Below are 20,934 nucleotides of genomic sequence, written 5' to 3'. Positions count from 1 at the left end.
CACTTCCCTATGTTAAGGGAAAATCATTTAAAATACCCTCTAACAAATTCCATTGCACATTTTTCCTATACTTGGATATTGTTAAGGTGGTTCTCACATTTAGGTTACTTTTGTATGTAGAGTTGATCTCAGACGATTTGTGAATAGTAGTGAAAATAATAATAAATAATAATTAGTCGGGGACTACTAACCAAACATAACACTTCAACAATCTAGCACATCCAATGAATTTTATATTGAACAGAATTAAAACAGTAGAAATGGAGAGAAAATGAAAGAGTAAAGAGATCATTAAACAAATAGAGAAATCATAAAGAAAATATAATTAAATGATATACATGAATAATAGATAATATATTATGAAGTACATTTGAATATTGAAGAAAATAAATAAATTCTCCAAACTTCAAAATTTGGAAAATTTGTTTGAAAATATTTGAGAATTTGTTTGAGATAAATATTTGAAAAATGAGAGAGAGAACTTTGAACAAAAAAATTTTTTAAACTAAGTGTTGTATTAAAGTTTGTATAAAAGTAGATAGATAAAATTGTTTAAATATATTTTTAAAAAACTCTTTAAATATATTTTTTTAAGATTAATTTTATTTTAGAATTTGTAAAAGTTGTATTGATATTTTAGTTTAAGTAATGATTACATGAAAAGTTGAAAATTATATATATACTTTTTTTTTTGTTGGGTTTGAGTAAAATATTTGGAAACAAAGTTATAAGAAATGTTGAAAAATTTTAAAAACAGCTTGGTTGCTAAACATGCCTGAAATGCTGGTTTTGATTCAAAGATGAGATTAGATAGTTTTAGATGAAAGTTAGAAAAAATATTATTAGAATATTATTTTTTAATATTATTATTATTTTAAGATTTGAAAAAATTGAATTATTTATTATATTTTATGTAAAAATTTGAAAAAATAATAATAATAAGATAAGATGAGAATAAACGAAACACTTTTTGAATCCAAATGGGAAGAATCTGCTGAGAGTGCTCTCAGGGAAAGAGAATAGTGTTTTCCCACTCCACTAGAAAGAACATGGCAATATGTCTCGAGAATCCCTATCACGTATTAATACCAGCAGCATGAAACCTACAAATGGGCCACAGAAAAGGGTGGAAAACCATATGACTAACGAAAACAAGAATTCATTGAAGTCAACCCAAAATAACCAGACAGAAAGAAGGGCAAGATCAAAATGATGCCGATATGGGAAAAACGAAGAATAAACATATCATAGCTCTAATTACTCAACAGGGGCCCCATAATTAAAATTCATCGTTAAATTCTCCACTAACATCTCAGTTGATTTTATTGAACACCACTTCACTACTAGCAGTACCTAAACATTACAACACAGTAAATTTTCAAGATATAAAGGGGAGATGAAAGCCTTTCAAATAATAAGGTAATTCGGTTTCATCTTCATCCTGGAAGCTTTGCATCTCCTACTCTTTACAAAAGATTGGACCATCAAGTATCCAAACATCTTACTTTTTGCCCCTCTTAGAGCCACTCCTGGATTTTTCTTTCCTACGTCTTCCAGTGGAGCTCTTTTCAGAATTGACTGGGCCATTGTGGGCAGAGTGAATAGGCAAGTGATGCCCAGGAACCAAAGCAGGGAACCCAACAGCAGGGATTCTGCAAAGTAACCATGATCAACGTTATCCATGTAAAAGTGAGAACAAGAGAGGAATGAGAGAGACTCGAATATAATAATGGTTTATCAAAAAGAAAAAAAAAATTATAAACCACTGTCATAATTACCAGCCTACATAAAGATTATTCAACCAAGCTTAGCAAACATAGGCACAGCAGCATTTCTTACAAGGAAAGGTCACAATAAATTAAGTCGGAATTCTTAAAAGTATACATAGAACCTAATTAATTAAAATCCAATATACATACACAAATTGCATGATCAAGTAGGACACGCCCATGTGATGTCAATTCCTACTTCATAGATAATCCACGAGAAAAGTACATAACAACTGGACCAGATAACCTGATTCTAATGACTGTAAAACAGACTATCTAATTATAGATGCGATAAACAGTAGTGACGCTACAGTTTTCTTACTTATAGAAAAAAGGCTATAATTTTCCAAGGAAAAGTGTGCGAGAATAATTTGGTCAAGATGAAGTGTTGTGAGTTCAGAACAACCAGCAAATTCAAATTCAATGCAAAAAAGCTAAGAAATGTCTATGCATCAAGTTATCATATGCCAACTCTTACTAAAAAAATATTAAGAAATGCTAGGTCTATAAAGAGATCATGCCAGGTTTAAACGCGATATGTCATATCTACTTTGCAACAAAAAGTGTTTTACAGTCTAACTTACCATTACCATATCAAGTCACGCTACTTTGTAAGCATTTTTCTGGAGAGATCTTTTCGTAGACCAAGTATTTCTCAAAAATATTGGGATCACATTATACCACATTATTACCATTGGCAAATTCCTATTGATAGTAATTTGTTCGTTTTCTTTTATCCTCATCTTTAATTTGCTACAAGACTTTTTTTCCACACTTGGGAAAATTTCACGACTCAAAATCGAGTAAGGCAGTTGTGATGCATACCCAGAAAGAGCAAAAATAACACATTCAAAGCTCCCAAAAAGACTAGTACAGATAACCAGATAGTCACATGGACTCACGCCCCTCAAACATGCCTTGGTACTTAGGACAATACCAAGGTGACTACCAAATGTGCACCCCAAATATGCACACCAGTGCACTTGTAATTTTTTTTTTCTCTTTCTTTTAAACATTTTTTAAACATCCTTAACCATTAAGAAAAAAAAACACAAATTTGCAAATAGTCACATCCTTAAACCATTAAGAAAAAAATATATATATAATAAATCAAAATATAAGGGGTCATATTTGGGGTGTGTGCACCCAAGCATTTTCCAGGTACTTAACTTGCTCAACTTCGTTCACAAACCTAACCATCATAAATTTAAACCGGGATTCTCTCCAACAAGCTGAGGGTGTGGAGTACCCAGTCAATTCAACGAGTTCAGTGAGCCAGCCCAATAAATTTAGCCTACGCTGAGTTTTTCCCAGGAGAAAATTACAAACTAGACTGAAGTTAAAAGACCGCTCTCAGCCACAGATAATAATTAAAATTCTCTCAAGAGATGCAAAAAATTGTTTTGTCAAAAAGATAATTTTTTTAAATATCAATCGAAGCTTATCTAAGATTAATTGGACCGAAATTAAAGATTGGGAGGAAAAAACACAGCTAGATGGTATATGATTCATACCCAACAAGAGCACAGCAGACTCCTGCTTGGTCACGGAAGCACCAAATGCGCTGCCCGAGTGCAAACTAAGGCGCAAAGCTTGATTCTCAGCATAACAGCACTGAAGCAAACGCCCCAGTCTCAAGCATTCACCTTCAAGATACCTACTCTTCATCTCAAGATCCCTCACGTACATCTTTTTTCTCTCCCTTGATTTCACCGCCGCATCCCTATTCCTCAACTGCCTGGGGAAAAATTCAGATGCACCCATTAATTACGTAAAGCCTTAACCCCAACCCTAGCCCTAACACATACATGTATGACTAATCAATTAATGTGCAATAAAATTACTACTGGTACCTTTTCCGCTTCTTAGAGAGGGGATCATCAACATCATTTTGATCGTCTCCGTGGTTATCGTTGCTGAACTTCGCCTTCTCGCAATTACCATTCCCGTCATCGGAACAATCCGACGAATCCTTGTCGGCCCCACTGGATCCCTCCCCAGGCGAATTGTCCACAATTATATCTGCCAAAAAGCTATCGCAGAACTCCTTAGTCGGCTCCACCGCGACAATTCTGCCGTCATCTTCTTTCATCAACAATGTCTCGATTTCGTCAATCCACGAAGAACCCGAATCCGGGGATGGGTTCAAAAAGGCCTCAGCCGATGAAGAGTCGGTGAAAACCGGGAGTTCGACCGAGAAAAGATTCGTCCCATCCGGAAACTCATCGAAGAGACCATCAAAATTGATTCTTCCGACTATGTCGTCTTCCACAAGAAATTCCGGATCTTCCATGACCGACCGATAAGATCAAGATAGAAAGGGATGGAAAACCAAAACAGGAAAAAGGAAATACTTTACAGCAATAATAACCTTAAAAAGAACAAGGAGAGGAATTCATGGAAGGAGAAGGCTGCTTCGTTTGTTAACTTGTTAAAAAAAAAAAAAAAAAAAAAAAAACGAAGAAGAAGAAAAAGAAGAAAGGGCTGCTTCGTATGTTAGATGAAACAGAGGTCGAGTATTTATGGGTTGCAAATAGGAAAGCGCGTCGAAGAGACTGGAGGCTTGTTTATTCCAGGGAAGGAGCCATTCCGTCACTCGACCAATAGAATCCATCCACTTGTTTCTGGCCAATAGCATCCATCCTTTGCTGAAAGCCTGAAACATCCTGTAAACAAGTTTAAACAGCCTCCTGAAACATCCATTCGTTATTTTTTTTCCTTGGTAAATGTGTCTCAAGAATTATAAGTAAGAATAATTTTTTTAGTTGAACAAGAATAAAAATAAATAAATAAATAAAAAATAAAATCTGATGTCCGTAGACAATTAAATAGAAAAGCTCTTAAAATATATATATATATATATTTACATTATTCATTAATTATCATTTTTTTTAAGGAAAAGATTTTTCGAATTTTGGTCCGGAAACATAATTTGAGAAAGAAAAAGATACATACACTTTATCTAATTCTAATAAAATAAGTTATAAAAAAGATTATACTTAATAACATTACTACAAACCTTGATCTCATTTCATCGTGCATTTGCCTTTTATTCTACCCTATTTGATTACTTCGGTGGTTATACCGCATTTCAATAACTTTCCCTTTTATTTATTTATTGTTAATTCTTTCTACTTATGTAAGGAACGAGTTGTATTTACCACGTTTGTTTTTTAAATGAGTTAATATCAAAATTAAATAAAATATTGTTAGAATATATTTTTTTAATTTTGAGATTTAAAGAAATTGAATTATTTATTTTATTATGTGAAAATTTTTTAAAAAAATTATAATGATTAAATCAGATAAAATGAGATGAATTGACAAGAATTATGAAAACAAATGAAGAAATCTTTCACCTGTTGAACTCAAATTGAGCAGAAATACTTCACAACTAAGAAAAGCATAAGTCAGATTAGGCCCAGTGCCCCAATTAGTCTGTTTGTTTTGGTAAAACCTGGAACATCATAAGATTTGAGATACATATTCCATCATGTAATTCTAAACTCTTTGAAGATGATCATTAATATAAAAAGGCACAACACAAGCTACCATTGATAACGAACCATTCCCATATGTTTACTCTAAAATATACACTTTTCATGACTTAAAAAGCATAGGAAAATTTCCTACCGAACCACCTCCTCCATAATTTTGTTGGCTTTCTGATTTTACAGGGGATCATAGAGAGTGAGGGCAGCTAAGCCTTGATTTTAATTAGGAAAAATCAAGTAGGAATTTTAATTAGGGGTATAATCAGTCCAATTCGGGAAGAATCATGGACCAAAAACTTCTCATTTTATATATAGTTAATGAATATTAAATAATTTCATTGTATATATAAACAATGGTGATCCTTTATCATATAATTACTATATATAATAATATTATTATATAGTCCATAATCTTACAACCCTAATTTTAATTGCTTTTAACGTCTAAGCACTTTCATAATGAAATTTGACTTAGAAATTCAGAGATTATTGTTTCTCGATCAAATTTTTTTATGGCTTGAGGTGTCAAGACTCAAAAGTAATAACTAGACAGTAATTTAGATCATCGTTTGCTTGAATTGCTTTTGCTTTGAGTCTGAAATATCAAATGTATCTGTGCTGGTTTTTTTTTTTATTTATTTCTAAAATAAATAGTCCTAAGTTTGGAATTTTAACAGGATATGCAACGATGGGCTTTCAGCTAAAACGTAAAGGCAGGTGGGAGTGCAGTGGGATACACTTGAACTCACCAGACAAAATTACCCATTTCTTCTTTTTGGTATTGATATACAGAAGTAAATTGCCTCTTACAATCGGATAGCATTCTTCTCAGACTACGAAAAATCCAGGAAACACAGAATCACACAAAAGATACAACTTGATCCGATGAGAGAAAAGTGCTATAGCAAAAAGATTTTTATCGACACGCCTAAAGCCCTTCAACATCAGTTACTATAAAAAATGTTAGTATTTTGAACCTTCTTTTTCTAGAAAAAGAACTGTAACGTGACCACAAGAAAGTGGTAGTTTAAGCATTAATGGAGCGAGAAGCCCCATTCATAAGGTGCAATTCTCATTCTGGGAGTTTTTCTGCAACAGGCGGAGACTAATACTATGCTGAACTTCTTGCGACTTCAGGCATTAAGGAAATACCCAAAAAAGATAAGGGAGAGTTAGTGGTGCAAATGGGAAGCCAGCATGACGAATCTAACTGTGGGCCATTCGGTGGCTGTCGCTTATGCCATGTGTCAAGATTACACCCTACAAACTTCCCCATTTCCTGAAACATCAGAGCCTAGAACTCCTCACAGGTAATCACTGGGGCGAAGCTTGTGAAAACTTGAGCAAATGTTAAGATCGGGGGTTTCTGAAATTATGGCCCTTTTGATCCTTGGCTTCTTCTCGGCACCAATGAAAGAACGTTTCAAAAAGTTATACCTTTTCATCTCGAAAAAACCTGTCTTGGCTGTATCATCATGGGAAGAAGTAAGAACCCTATCATATCTTAAGCGCTTGGGCAAAGGAGGGAAGTGAATTTTGAATTCTAGAGAATAACAGGACAAAATGGTGTTCGTGTTTCTAACAGAAGGAGTCAACTAGTTTTAATATAACGCCACAAAATATTTCATTGAGAGGCACAACTCAACTAGTTTCCGGCCCATACTGTCATGTAGTCAATGAGTCATCAAGAAGGTAATCGCAACTTGTTTTTTGCTTTTCCTAGAGGCAGAAAAGCATAATATTATCTCTTAAAATACGTTTCTTTTGGTTAGAAGAAAATCAAAACTGAGATATGGTACACTAACCAGACAACTTGCCCTGTTTTCTGACCCACTTTGAGTTCGATTGCCCTAAAAGCATAAATGGAAAAAACATTAGAGAGAGAAAAAACAGGTTAAGTCTCTGATCAGAAAATAAAACCAAGAACCCGTTTTCTGCCCAATTTTGAGTTCTACGACCCAAAATTTCAAGGCTGCCTGCCAAATCTGGGCCTAAAAGCATTAATGGGAAAATCATTAGAGAGAAAGCGTGAGAGGTAAAAAGTGGGGGAAAAGTTTGAGAAAGAAGATTAAACCAGGACCCGTTTTCTGATCAACTTTGAGCTCGGCAAGCCCAATTTTCAGGGTACCAGATCTGGCCCTAAATCATAAATGGAAAACTCATTAGAGAGAGCGGAAAATAGAGAAAGGGGATCAAGTTTTTCTGCTAGAAAATAAAACCAGGAACACTAATATAAGGAAAAAAAAACTTTCTAACAGTTGATCACAGATATCCAGACCCTTGAAAAACACCTACAAATTGCAATGATATCTATGATTGCAGTAGCAATCACAACTAGTTAGCAACCTATAACAGATGTGGACTTGTAATCACAGGCCTGGTCAAAATCTGACGCACGACTATCCCACCCACCACAAAGTAATCATTGACCCAAGTCTGTACAATCATGGATGAAAATATAACTATGCCATCCAAGATTTTGCACTGCAAATTGAAACATTTTAGCAAATACCCTGGAATGATCAAAACGGAATCAACCCAGGAAAATATACATCCAACCGAGTACCCATCTAACAGTGTTACATTCATACTGCATAAGCTATGGGATTCATCAGAAACAATTTCTACATGACATATACTTTATTAGCCCAAAACAGCTATATCAATATCAAATACACTGTAGGTCTTGCCTGAAATATGTTTATGAACCTGAGTTTCTTTTTCTTTTTAAAAGGTAAGTTACACAAATACCTAGGGTTTTGGGATCCATAACCTTACTTCCCCCTTCCCCCCCCCCCCCCCCCCCCCCCCCCCCCCCAACGCCCCTCCCCCTGCCTTATGGGGAGAGGAAACATTACTTGAACTAGAGGGCATTGGCAAGAAATCTTATGAACCCATAGGCATGCAGGTTTTGATATCATAAACCATCCTGGAAATTCACATAAGCATTAACTCAATACACCCCACCATATTAACCTTTTCATTGTTTATGTTGTTTGCTAGCATCCAAAACTCATCAAGTCAAGCTAGAGTATGAAAGGAACATGGGGCTTATGATTGGCCCTTGGATTGTCAATTTATTAGACAAAAAAACCTCAAATGTGAGAAAAACTAAAGAAATGAATCCCAGACACCTACAAGCCAATTGTACAGCTTCTCGTTCTTCAAGTAACAAAAGACTATTTTTTGTACAAGTAATCAATCTGCCTAAGCATTTTTTCATACCTTAAAAATAACTATTAATTATATTTAAATTTGTTTATAAAAAAATTATATTTAAATTTAAAGTTAAAGCGCCATTACCGTTAAGTGAAATGTGTTCATATGTCAACAGATACTCTTAGAAATGCTATTTCACCATAAAATTGGGAGCTCCTATGTAATTTATATATCTACTTGTTAAGCTGTTATAAGATGAGCATGGCGGGGAACTTCCATGATTCTCATAGCGAGCTGAAAATGAAATAAGGATCAAATTTACAGTCAACTCAAACATACTAGGGTGGCCAAGAATTATTCTCCAGACTGACCCGGGTTGGTTCAAATAGTATCAAGAACTAGAAGTATCCATTAAACATAATTATCAAATAACCTTCCTGGGTGGCAAATCAAAAAGCCAAGCAAATCATGGGTACCTCACCATGGCACCACCTTCCAAATACATGCCATAATATATTTGATCAGGCATTAAGTACCAAATACTAATGAAACCTACCAACTTTCACCAAACACCAGAGTCTAATGCACAGATCAAAAAGATTTAAGATCAGTGGTTATGTACTGGAAACTCAAACCGAACCAGTGGACTTGTAATAAATGCAGCAGCAGAACTCATATTAACTAATAATGTATTATATGAATATTCAGTCAGTCTCACCCTTTACGAGTCCAACCTCCAATTTGGTTACTTTATGTGCCAATGAATTCTTAATACGAGTCCAACCACCAATTTGGTTACTTTATGTGCCAATGAATTCTTAATTAAACATAAACTCTCCTTACAGACAATGCGCTACTTGAACGACGGGAGGTCGACAAAGCACAGAGATTTAAAGAGAGGACTAACAATAACCCAGTACCAGCACGATGATCAAAGGATTTAAAAAACTACAAGAAGATAAGAGCAGTATAGATTAGGAATAAAGTTTGTCTAGATCACTTAACCATACCACAGCTAAACTAGTCTTAACTGACGCTACAATCAGGATCCAGGGTTCAAAGGAAGACTAATTTTCAAGGTCTCTCAAGTGGGAACGAAAAAACCAACAGAGGCTAGAGAATGAACCAAATTTTAAGCACCATACCGTACCAAATGCAAAGGATTCCACACATTACTGCTCCTCCCTTTCTCGATTCCACTGTTCAATTCTAGCTCGCCGCTCCTCACTACCTTCCCTCCCGGGTACGGGGCTCCTGCTCCGCCTCGGGCTAGCATGCCTTCTCCTTCCTCCACCACCACCACCGTCCCTGTCATACCTGTCCTTGCTCAATCGCTTCACATTCCCTCCATAATCACGATCCCGGTCCCTATAGTCCCTATGCTCTCGCCTATGACGGGGGCTCAAACTCCGGCTACGACTCCGGCTAATCCTATACCCACGGAACCTTCCAAAAAGTTTCCTCCTTAGCTCTCTTCCAATCAGCTTCACGTGCATGAAGTTGCAGTACCCGCCTCGGTTGCAACTGTTCTCCTCGAACTGCCGACACGTGGCCTCGCGGAAATCGGTGACCGGCGAAAAATCGGCGATGATGGGGCGGCCCGAGTAGAAACGTCCCTGAAGGGCCTGCAAGGCTGCTGCGGCCTGGTCCTCCTCCTTGAACTGAACGTAGACATTGCCGATCATGTGGTCGGCGAGGTTGTCGCAGACGTTGAGACTCTCGATCTCGCCGAACTTGCTGAGCTCCTCGAAGATGTCCTCGTAAAAGTCTTCGAAGTGCTCCTGGATCTTGCGCGGGTCGATGGGCTGGCCCTGGGCGTCCACGCCCGGGGTGATCATGTCCGGGCGCTGGTACATGTTCGACAGGAGGAGTGTCGGAGAGATCGTGGGGCGATTGTGGAGGCGAGAGCAGCGATCGCCGTGGCGACAAGCACCGATCTTGAAGTAGAAGGGGCAGTTGACCCGGTCCTTTTCGGTACCGAAGATCGAAGCCAAGTGCTCCGCCATAGAGACCTGATAGTCTTGGAAACGAAGGAGAAAGAAGAGCGGAGATGTTGAGAAACCCTAATTCACGTCCTTCTTGAGGGGAAAAAGCTCTTAATTTTACAAAATTCAGTATTTGGGTTTGGAAGGTTCTAGCTAAGTAAACGAGAAAGAAATGAGCCCGCTTTTAATCGAGCAATTTATAGATCCTCCCAAGGTGAAACGTAGCTTATTACTCAGAGCACTGCCAATGGCTTATTTATATTCATCTTCACCTTCATATTTACATAATATATCTTTAAATTCATCTACATTAACTTATACATCTCTAAATTTTTACATAACTATATATAGTACTTCTTCAAGTTTGAAGAATCACTATTCATTCTCTAAACATTATTTTTAATATTTTTTCTCTCTCCTAACCATTAAAATCAACTTTATAAAATTTATATTAAGATGATTTTGATATATGAAATTTTTATTAAGTTGATAATATAAAGTGTTTTTTAATACATATTAATATTTATTAATAAAATTGGTATTTTGATATATGAAATTAGTAATATTTATATATATAAAATTTATATTTTTGAGCACATGATGCTAATTGTAAAATATATAAAAATAATAATAATTTTAAGAAAAAAAATTAATATTATTATTTGGTTTAAAAATGTAATGTAGAGATTTTTCTTAATATGCAAAATAAATCTTCAAAAGATGTGACTTTAAAGATGCATATAAAAAAACCAATGCTAGTGCTATGAGGAGCCTTTGGCTTCGAGCCTTAGTAACATTATAAAGAATTTTTTTTTATAATATTTAATTATAAGAAACTATTCTCATTCATTCATTAAGAAAATTAAGAAAATTTATAACCAAATACATTCTAAAATGTCTCCATATCAAACATAATATCATAAATCAAAATAATACATTTGGAGCTCTACTAGTATACTATTTCTTTTTGTAACTGATCTGTTCTTTACTATTCTTGATATTCTCTACAGACAAAAATCCAAGAGATAACATTTTCTGTTTAAATAAAAACGCAACCTCATCCTTCATAGAATGAGGGAGATGACTCAACCTCTAAAAACAAAAGTCCGAAAGACTAACTTTTTTTTTTTTTTTAATTATATCTGAAAAGTAAACTAACATGAAAATATATCATATTATAAGACTTTAATTTAATTTATGTGTTTATTTTTGTCACAAAATTTTCATTGCAACTGAAAGAGCCTCGGAAATGAATTGTTGGAATTAAAAGAGGAACGAACAAAGAAAGAAACAATAACATGCCACAGCACAACCAAAGACAAAACCATAGTATCCTTGCTCAATAATACACAAGTGTATCAAGGAAAAATACAAAACACAAATACTAATCAACCCAAATCCTACTACAACTTGAAGGGGGAGATAAAGGATGAATATGGATTCAGGCTTTAGAGACAAAAGCTGAACCACGGATGAACTCATGCAACGCTGCAAGCAGCACTTGCGACTGCGCCAGATTTGATCATCTTGGAAGGCTGTTTGCTGGAAAATTACGCAATGGATTCTCCCTCAGTAGCTCTGTTTCCCTACACAAATTAATAGTAGTACAGGGCTGATAAGCATCACTTCATACACAGAAAGCATACTGGAATGCAGGACCGCAAAGTTTCACAAGTACATCATGCTTACTTTTTAAGTTCTTGGCCATCCCCATGCCTAAGTTGCAAAGTCGAAGACTTGCCACCCTCAGGATCCGTCTTATGCATTCTGGGAAAGGAGAAATATTTAATAACAATTTACGAAGAATCGGATAGTAAGGCTGAGAATAAGATCCCGTATGCTTTAGTAAGCACATTCAGTGTGCTTGACTAAGCAAGTATGCTGGGAACTGCAATGCAGGATATAATTTGGAAGCCAATACTTTTGACTCCAATAACAGTGTCACTTGTTGAAACATGTGTTTATAATACTCACTCTTCACATTCTTCATCAACAAACACCTCAATACAGGCACTTGCAGTTGCTCCTCCAGTTCTAGATACAGGTTTGTGGGGCACCTGCAAAAGACAGACTTAATCATATAGATATTGACAAGGAACAACGCAAGGAAATGAAATCTAATGTGGCATCATCAGCTAGACTCTGTATGATTTGCAGGGGAAAAGTGGGGAGGGGGTGAACTGTAAACCTTGAATGACGTCCACTTGGTAGGGACTGGATTGTTTTCTTTGCTTCTCTCTGCTCGAGCTCCAAGAAACTGCCAAGAATTCAAGTCTGTCTTTGGTTTATCTGGCTGATGATGCAATGGGATATCAACAGCATTTGAATCTTTATAAATAGCGAGTGGAGTTGCACGAGCCCTAAAAAATGAAATCAGAGCAAAAACTTTTGAGTTTTGAGCAAATATATATAAAATGGACTTGATGATGTGCCATCAATCATATGTAGTAGTGCAGAATAACAAATTACAAAAAGTATTGACCTATTGAATGAGTCAATGACATCACCCGACCCAACTAAACTAATAGGAAAAAAACACTGTATATGAGGGTATCAGACTGAAGGAAAAAACCAGATAGATCGATAACCAATAGAACATATGTTTGACACACACCTCTAGTTGAATCTTCCCCTATCAAAGCTCAAGGTAGGCTTCAACCTGAGTAAAGAGGGGTTGGTGTTTTGCATTTTTTAAAGAGAAACAATATCTCATCAACTTTGTCTAAAAGGCCATCTTGTAATGGTCTGCCATTTCTAAAGCAACTTTCATCCACAAATTTCAGCATGTTTATTTGGATTTTTCCTGACAAGATCAGAGTTTTCAGTGGTATTGGTAATTAAATAACTCCACATGCTCACCTATTTGGATTTTTCCTGACAATATCAGAGTTCTCAGTGGTATGCATTCCTGCAACATTAGTGAGAGTTTTAGAATGCAGAAATTCAAGAAGGCAGATAAGAGCAATCAAACTCACGATTTCCTCCCCCAGTGAGTACAGTTCCAAAACTCCGTGCTGGTAAGCGCTTGTCCATTGAATCCTCCTAAAATTTTAAATAAATGGAACAAAAAAGGTTTGTATAAAAGTTATATTAAATTAAGTCATCAGCAAGAAGTTGCATGCTTACATCTGTTGCTTTTGGTCTTCTCATTGAGCGGGCAAAAAATTTCTTATAGGCATCCTTCAATTTTTCAACTGGTTGAGCATTCCTATTTAATAGTAAGTTTAATCAGAGATATATTTCTGCAATGCATGAAAAAAAGATAAATAAAGCCGAATCAAATGTCATAAACAGATTTTCAAAATAGAATCAGCATAAAACGCAGGTCAGAGCATATGTCAATAACTTATTACAGATGATCAATACTTTGAAGTTACATTAATGGATGAAATGCAGCACAAATACAATGATATGTAGAATAATACGATAAAGCGAGTCTTACCTGGATATCCCAAGATCATAAATTTCGTTGGCAAGTTTCAACTTGTTCTTCAATTCCATGTGCCAAGCGTACGATATATAGTACACAGCATGTGACTTGCCAATTTCATTTGCATCTAGAAAATTGTATATGATTTCTGCATCAACACAATTTTCAGCCTGCAACAGCATGTTATATTTCAAACAGCAATCCAAGATAGGCTCCAGGAGCAATGACATGTATATTCTTTATTTTAAAAAAGGACAAGTCAACAAGGTAAAAAGGACCCACATATTCCAACCACACTTTAAGGTATCGTAGATCATCCTTATAGCGATCAGAATGCCAAAAAGTACGCACGCATTGTTCATATATCACAACCAACCCCGAGTAGTCTCCACCCGGTGGAAATGCTTCCTGAACCCACTTAATACACCTTCCAAACGAAAACAGAAAAGATGCCGTTAATCTCTATAACAAATCCCTCTCATTTGTAGCAGTAAAGAAGTTTAGGAGAAGAAAGACTTGGGGTATTGGAATATATGAAAACCCCTGAAAAACCCAATATCATGCAGGAAGCAATAAATCCCATCTTATATAAGAGCTTATCCTGATTTCGCAACCTTAAATCTGAGTGTCATTGTAACAAAATTCCGCCGAGGGATGATGAGATTCAAGAGGAAAGATAGTATTTGGTTTCACATAACACATGAATTTGAAGTAAACCAAGTGGTTCTACTGAGCTATCCAACACCACAAAGTTAAGCAGCTGGAATTTCCGTCTATCCAAACAACGAAATAAAGATCTGAATATAGAATAATTTCTCTAGAAATGAAATAACAAAATCCAGTCAAACCAAAGTTAAGAGTGCTCACTCGAGCCATGGCTGAAGTGGGTCATCTCCATTATACTCATCGATCGCCTCGATCAACCTCCTAAACCCAGGATAAAGAAATTAACCCAAAACTTAATAGTCAGCATTGATTGATAAAATAACTTCACCAAAGAACGAAAAATGAACCTTCGGTTTTCAAGAAGAGATTTCTTGAGATGATTGTCGTTGTGGGATTTGAGGGCGTCATTTAGGATGCCAACTTTACGGCCTCTCTTCAAGGGCCTCACGTTCTCCTTGAAAAGCTCCCACTCGTTCCCAGTCTGTCTCTTCGAGAGAAGAAACTCCGTCTCTGGATCCAACCCCTCGATCTCGGTGTGGGTCTCCTCCATCGACTGCTACTGTGGTTCTTCTTCCTGATCTGGACGGACACAATATTTTTGAATTTTTGAAAAACGATTAGGGTTCTCTCCGCTAACCGTTGGAGTTGTCTTTATATTTATATAGAAATTGAGAGTTTGTGCGCTCTGCTGTCCCCCCACCTTCAACAAAGTTTGAAATTCCACAATCCCAATTTGGGCTGGGCCCAAAGTACTCGACTTTAACATTCAGCCCATGTAAAAATGGGACTCTAAAAAAAAAATATTCTTTAATTTTTTAAAAAATGATGGGGCAAGATTTTTTAACTCTTCCTTAGGTCTACATATTTATACGTACATTTCTTAAATTTTGAGGCCACATTTCTGAGTTTCTAACAAAATGAGATACTATTTTCTTATACTTTTTTTTTTTTTTTTTTTTTTTTGTGGAAACCCCAATCATTTTAGATTAAATAACCACGTATTATTTCTCTAATTATTATTTAGAGACAAATCGGGACTTAATAATTTTTTGGAGCTTGTGTGGACCAATATCATGGCTCAAACAATGTGCTAATATAAGTTTCAATGAAATGGGATCGTCTTCGCATCTATCTTACTTTTTTTCTTTTTGATTTTTTATTATTAATTAAAATAAAATTAGAGTTCGTCTCTCGAATGTTTGTCTGTAAAGGTTGAGTCATCTCTTTCTATGAAGAGTGATATTGAGTCTCTGTTTAGGTTGAGAGTGTTGTCTCTTTGACGTTTGTCTATAAAAAGTATTAGTAATAGTGAAGACCAGACTAGTCACAAAAAGAAATAGTGTACTGGTAGAGTTCCAAACACATTATTTTGATTTATGATATCATGTTTGATATGAAGACATCTCAGAATATATCCGGTCATTGATGTAAATTTCTCTAATTAATGAATAATGACAGCTTCATTTCAAAAAAAAAAAAAAAAAAGAGAAGGAAATGGGATCATTGGGATCATCTTCATTTCAAGTGAAACAAATCATATTTATTTAATGTAAAACATTGAACACTGTATTTTTTAATGGTTAGATTTATAAATAAAATAATCAAAATATCTCAATAATTATATCGGATGAAAAATGTTAGAAACTAGAGTAGTTTTCCACAATTATCTTACTTTGTTGATATGTTTATTAGATTAATTATTGTTGAAAAAAGCTAAAATTCAAAATAATAATTATACTATCTAGCATTGATCTTTACTAAATGAATAACCTCGTTTAAATTTTTATTTTCCATAGAAAAAAATCTAAAAAATAAAATAGGTACGAGATTTATAAGACCCATACTTATATATTGCATTATTATTCTATTTTTATTTCACTGTATTATTATGTCTCTGTCGATCATCTTTTGGATAAACTTTTATATAAAATTGATAGTTTAAGGACTTAGACCATGGGCTTGGCCCATAATTCCAGAATGAGTAATGACATATGTACAATCATTTTTACAACTTTTTATAAAATTATATTTTAAAATGATGTTATTTATATAAAGTGATATTATTTTTATAAAAATTTTATTTATAGTCCTGTGTAGGGATTGCGTGTGCAATCCTATTGATGAATAGGGATAAAAGTGAAAAAATATCATTTTAAAAAAGATATTATTGTAATTTTAAATTTTTTTAAGTATAACTGTATGAGTTTACATGAGCAGTCTCTATTTGAAAATTGTATGTAGACTAAATCTTATTTTTATAACTTACTTTATAAAAAAAATCCCATATTTAAAATATAATTATATAAAATGTTGTAAAAAAATATTATCTATCATAATTTTTTTTTTAAAGGATACCTCAACCATAAACCATGGGCTTGGCCCATAATTTTGCAGCGAATGGTATAACAGCAAACGGGCGTTGACTGCCTCGACTTATCCGAGATTCAAGAAAATATAAAAAGGAAGGGAACAATTGGAGCAAAAGAAACAAGGAGAGTTAAATAAATAAATAAATAAAAAGTACAATCTTATCCTAACAATCCAAAATGGGTAGTTGATTTGGATGGATTTCCGGATAATGTTGGGAAAATATGTTCCTATGGTGGGATGTATTTCCCTGTGGTGCATCCCCATGCCAATTGCTACGCCTCCATCGTCATCAACCACAAAAAAAAAAAAAAAAAAACCCATGAAAAAAAGGTTGAAACAATTATTGCATTGATGACAATGACCAAATGTAAATGAAGGGTGGACCAATCGATGTGACCACAAATCAGTAGGCTATTTAGGATAAACTATTATCTTACTTACCTAATTGCAACCGATATGGGGTGTTCGGATCCTAATTATTTGAGTATATTTTTTTTCTTTCCTTAACTAAAGAGTATAGATGAAAATAATGGAGAGATCTCATCGACAATACTGGAATAACAAATTGCAGTGTTCTTTTCCAAGATGCAACAACTAATCCCGTTTGGTTAGTAAAGATATTTTATCTTATCTTATTATTATAATTTTTTTAAATTTTTATATAAAATATAATAAACAATTTAACTTTTTTTTAATTTTTAAAATAATAATAATATTAAAAAATAATATTCTAACAATAATTTATTCAATTTTTAATTTTTATCTAAAACTATCTCATCTTATCTCATTATTCAAACCACACCGCATTCGAATAGTACACTATTTGGACTCAATCATGCTAATGTGAATAATGATTTTGAGTTTGTTTATTCACACAAGATTTTATAGTGGGTGCTGATATTCAGTTCTATCATATTCTTCGTTCAAAGTTACCATTAGTTCAAATTGGTTTTTCTATTTTTTTTTAAATGTTAAAGAAAAAAATACACAAATACACTAGTGGTAACATTTTTAACCATTTAAAAAAAAAAATTAAATACATTAGTGGTAATTTTGAGGGGACAAAATGATGGATCTAACTAGCATTATTCTTTCCTATCTAGCATTTTTGTTTGAACTATTATACAAACTCTTTTTTTAACAATATGATCTAATTTATTGGTTTCAATTGTCTTTTTTTAATCTATTCGAAATGCGTCTATAATCTATTGAAATAGGATTTTGTTGATCTTTTCTATTATTCTTTTTTTTTCTAAGAAATCATTCCATAAATAAACTAAGTGGTTACAAAATACTAGATTCAATGGGATGAAAGTCTCCAATAATCATCCTAAAACAAGCAAATGCAACACTAGAGAAATAGAGAAAAAAAGGGATCTAGAGTAAAAAGTTTGGCTCCCACCCATTTTCCACTAAGGAGAAGCCACTTGAAGCATTTTTTGCATAATTTGATAAACAGACTATAAAACTAAGACTAAAAGTCACAATGGATTGTTCTGTGTTGCATTTTGCTGGTTTGGTCCTGCTGAATGAGACTTTCATGATTACTTTATCTTGATCATTTGTTAGGAAAAGCAAGAACATAGAGAAGTAGCAACCGTAAGACGAGTCGATACACTGATATAGGACTGTCATTGGCAATAAAAGCACACACACCACTCTTGGAAAGAAAGTAATACTCGGATATAAAAGATCCAAGCCGCTGACCCCTATGGTGCCGTGTGTGGCGATAGAAGACTTTCCGTGGCATAGAGGTGCTCAAGGCTCATGCGCAATGCGAGCCGTGCATGAAACTCACGCTCCACTCATTTGATCAGTTTTCTTCTCCCGTCCGACAGATCGACGACTGGAGAATCTGATGATGGGCACGTGGCAGTCGTAGGAGACCGATAAGCAGCAGAGAATTAAAAAGAAAAGAAAAAAAATCAATGTATATTTCTAACGTTAGGAGAATGAGGGAGAAGCCAAAGCTTCCCATGGAGAGAGAAGTTGGGATGGCTAGGTCTTTGGTAGAGAGAGAACGTCTCCTATTATTCCTTTTAGAGAATGCCTTCACGCCGTTCAGACTGTCTAACCTCAAAAAACAGTCCTCCAATAACAACTTGCCACATAAGTCATTTAATCTACATCTTCTGCACTTGCCAGCAGTTGATAAAAAAATACAAGCTCTTCAATCTTTCTCTCGTGCCCGACGGACTCACAAAAAAAGAAACATAATACTAAAGGGGAAAATCTTTCCATTTACAACGGCTGTAACATCTTCAACAAATTCATCCGTAGCTACAGAATCGAAGGACCCAAAAGAGTATTAATCCACAAAAATAAAATCCAAGTGAAAAAGAGAGAAAATATGAAGAAACTCCCCCTGCGCCGAACCCCTCGGTTTAGGCTTATTTCGCCTTACTGATTTCATGCAACAGTCTTATTTCAACTTATAGGGAGGGGTTTCATGCAACAGATTGTGATTATTGGTTTGCGTTTAGTCATATCCATGCAATATGTCAAAATGTTATCCACATAAGTTGTTTAATTTACATCTCCTGCTCTTTGTGATGGTGATTGCTCCGATTGTGTTTTACACCAACCATCTAGCTACTTTTAACTCGCCTTTCTATGAGTTTCTCTCCTCCATCAGCTTATTTACTTGGCTTTATGGATCCAAACTTAAAATGTTTCAAGATCTGTTTTTACTGTCAATACTTATGTCTCTATTGTAATAATTCATCAGTCCCAAGTTTCAATTTATGGCTGCGTTGGAGTTAATTAAAGTTTTTTCATTGAGTCATTGAAGTTTCTATGAGATATATATTATTTTCCTAGAGACCCTTTTTAATCAGGCTTTTGTTGGCAGCTGATTATGTTTTGCGTCTGTTTCTCTTTTTCATTTTTGTGGTTCCTTTGGTTTCGGCTAAGAGAAAAGGGGAAAGAAGGATTTATTTCAGATGAGTTTTAATCAGGTGTGGTCTTTTGTAGTGTTTATTTAGACAAATTTCCTACATGTCTTAATATAAGTAGGGACTGTTATTTGGACAATTTCGGATGGGCTGTTCGAAGAGACTTTGTTCCTTTTATTACAACACAATCATGACGAGAAAGAAAAACTAAAAAATTTAAAATTTAAAAAAAATTAAAATTTAAAAAAAGGAAAAAAAAAAAAGAAGGAAAAAACAGAATGTAATTCATGCATGGGTTAGCTCGGAAGGAACTAGAATGTAACCCTGGTTGGTTAGACGGATGGAAAGTTGGAAACTCATTTATATCATTTCCTTTTCCAAAAGCGAAAATTCAATAGAAACAAAGTTTAGAGGCGGTCAGAGCGCAAACATGGCGTCGAGAGCTGCTCCAGGCGTTACTGGTTCTTCTCGTTCACCACCGTTCTCTTTCAGATCTGCTGCTTCGCTTCCCATGATATCGCTTCCCGTACGGATCCATGCGAATGGAAAGACGAACAAGGGCTTGACGGTGAGAGCGATGGCAGTGGCGAAATTCAAAGGGACTCAGCGGAGGGAGAAGCAGCTGACGGAGATGATCGAGAGGAAGGTGACGGAAGCGAAGGAGGTGTGCGAGGGGGACGAGACGTCGGACGAGTGCAAGGTGGCGTGGGACGAGGTCGAAGAGGTGAGTCAAGCAAAGGCCGATCTCAGGCTCAAGCTGCAGCAGGAAAAAGATCCTCTCGAGTCGTTTTGCCAGGACAATCCTGAGACTGACGAGTGCCGAGTCTACGAGGACTGAGTTGATTGTTAACTGCAGATCTCCACCGTCGACGTAAGGCCGATGATCTTGCTGGAGTCTACCGATTTAGGCTGGGATTTTGTGTATATGCTCATTGCTCACTATTCGACTAGTGTGATAAGATTGTAAAATAACTTATTTGTGGGATTAATGTATAATTATGTTGTCTCTGCAGTAACCATTTCCGTTGTTCTGAGCATCTCGCTAGTGTTAATTCTCTTCTTATCTTTGATTAGCATCGATAACACTAAATACCCAATCATACGAAAAGACGATGAAGAACATGAGAACACATCCAATTTAACAATGACTCTAGACTCTAGGAGAGA

General features: G+C 35.3%; 4 protein-coding genes across 12 annotated transcripts; 1 reads left to right on the top strand and 3 right to left on the bottom strand.

Annotated features, from left to right (window-relative positions):
- Positions 1-1,223: 1,223 nt before the first annotated feature.
- Positions 1,224-4,141, bottom strand: LOC121260009 (bZIP transcription factor 60). The gene is made up of 3 exons (XM_041161863.1): positions 3,623-4,141; positions 3,284-3,507; positions 1,224-1,652 (listed from the first exon to the last, which is right to left on the bottom strand). The coding sequence occupies exons 1-3, from the start codon at positions 4,060-4,062 to the stop codon at positions 1,408-1,410; spliced, it is 909 nt and encodes a 302-aa protein (XP_041017797.1). The 5' UTR covers positions 4,063-4,141; the 3' UTR covers positions 1,224-1,407.
- On the bottom strand, positions 3,859-10,442 carry LOC121260017 (splicing factor U2af small subunit B-like). Of its 9 annotated transcripts, none has more exons than XR_005939667.1 (4): positions 9,573-10,442; positions 7,069-7,402; positions 4,141-4,425; positions 3,859-4,055 (listed from the first exon to the last, which is right to left on the bottom strand). XR_005939667.1 is itself a non-coding variant. In XM_041161873.1 (2 exons), the coding sequence occupies exon 1, from the start codon at positions 10,426-10,428 to the stop codon at positions 9,595-9,597; it is 834 nt and encodes a 277-aa protein (XP_041017807.1). In that variant the 5' UTR covers positions 10,429-10,442; the 3' UTR covers positions 6,150-7,402; positions 9,568-9,594. The 9 variants fall into 9 exon arrangements, 2 of the variants coding, with proteins under 2 accessions (XP_041017807.1, XP_041017808.1); XR_005939668.1 differs by lacking the exons at positions 3,859-4,055; positions 4,141-4,425 and adding exons at positions 6,150-6,728; positions 6,910-6,982; XR_005939666.1 differs by lacking the exons at positions 3,859-4,055; positions 4,141-4,425 and having other exon boundaries at positions 6,150-7,254; positions 7,344-7,402; positions 9,568-10,442.
- A 1,279-nt stretch (positions 10,443-11,721) lies between these two features.
- Positions 11,722-15,210, bottom strand: LOC121259943 (mitotic spindle checkpoint protein BUBR1). The gene is made up of 11 exons (XM_041161764.1): positions 14,851-15,210; positions 14,705-14,764; positions 14,120-14,264; positions 13,850-14,007; positions 13,534-13,615; positions 13,383-13,449; positions 13,267-13,315; positions 12,596-12,767; positions 12,382-12,464; positions 12,097-12,174; positions 11,722-11,993 (listed from the first exon to the last, which is right to left on the bottom strand). Exons 1-11 carry the CDS (start codon positions 15,051-15,053, stop codon positions 11,930-11,932), a joined length of 1,161 nt encoding a protein of 386 aa, XP_041017698.1. The 5' UTR covers positions 15,054-15,210; the 3' UTR covers positions 11,722-11,929.
- Positions 15,211-20,078: 4,868 nt separating this feature from the next.
- On the top strand, positions 20,079-20,779 carry LOC121259941 (calvin cycle protein CP12-3, chloroplastic). The gene has a single exon (XM_041161763.1). It carries the CDS (start codon positions 20,108-20,110, stop codon positions 20,603-20,605), a length of 498 nt encoding a protein of 165 aa, XP_041017697.1. The 5' UTR covers positions 20,079-20,107; the 3' UTR covers positions 20,606-20,779.
- The last annotated feature ends 155 nt before the right edge of the window (positions 20,780-20,934 follow it).

Source organism: Juglans microcarpa x Juglans regia, chromosome 4D (assembly GCF_004785595.1).
Source record: "Juglans microcarpa x Juglans regia isolate MS1-56 chromosome 4D, Jm3101_v1.0, whole genome shotgun sequence".
NCBI classification, from domain to species: domain Eukaryota; kingdom Viridiplantae; phylum Streptophyta; class Magnoliopsida; order Fagales; family Juglandaceae; genus Juglans; species Juglans microcarpa x Juglans regia.
Note: the sequence above shows the minus strand (reverse complement) of the source record. Positions and strands in the feature narration are given on the sequence as shown.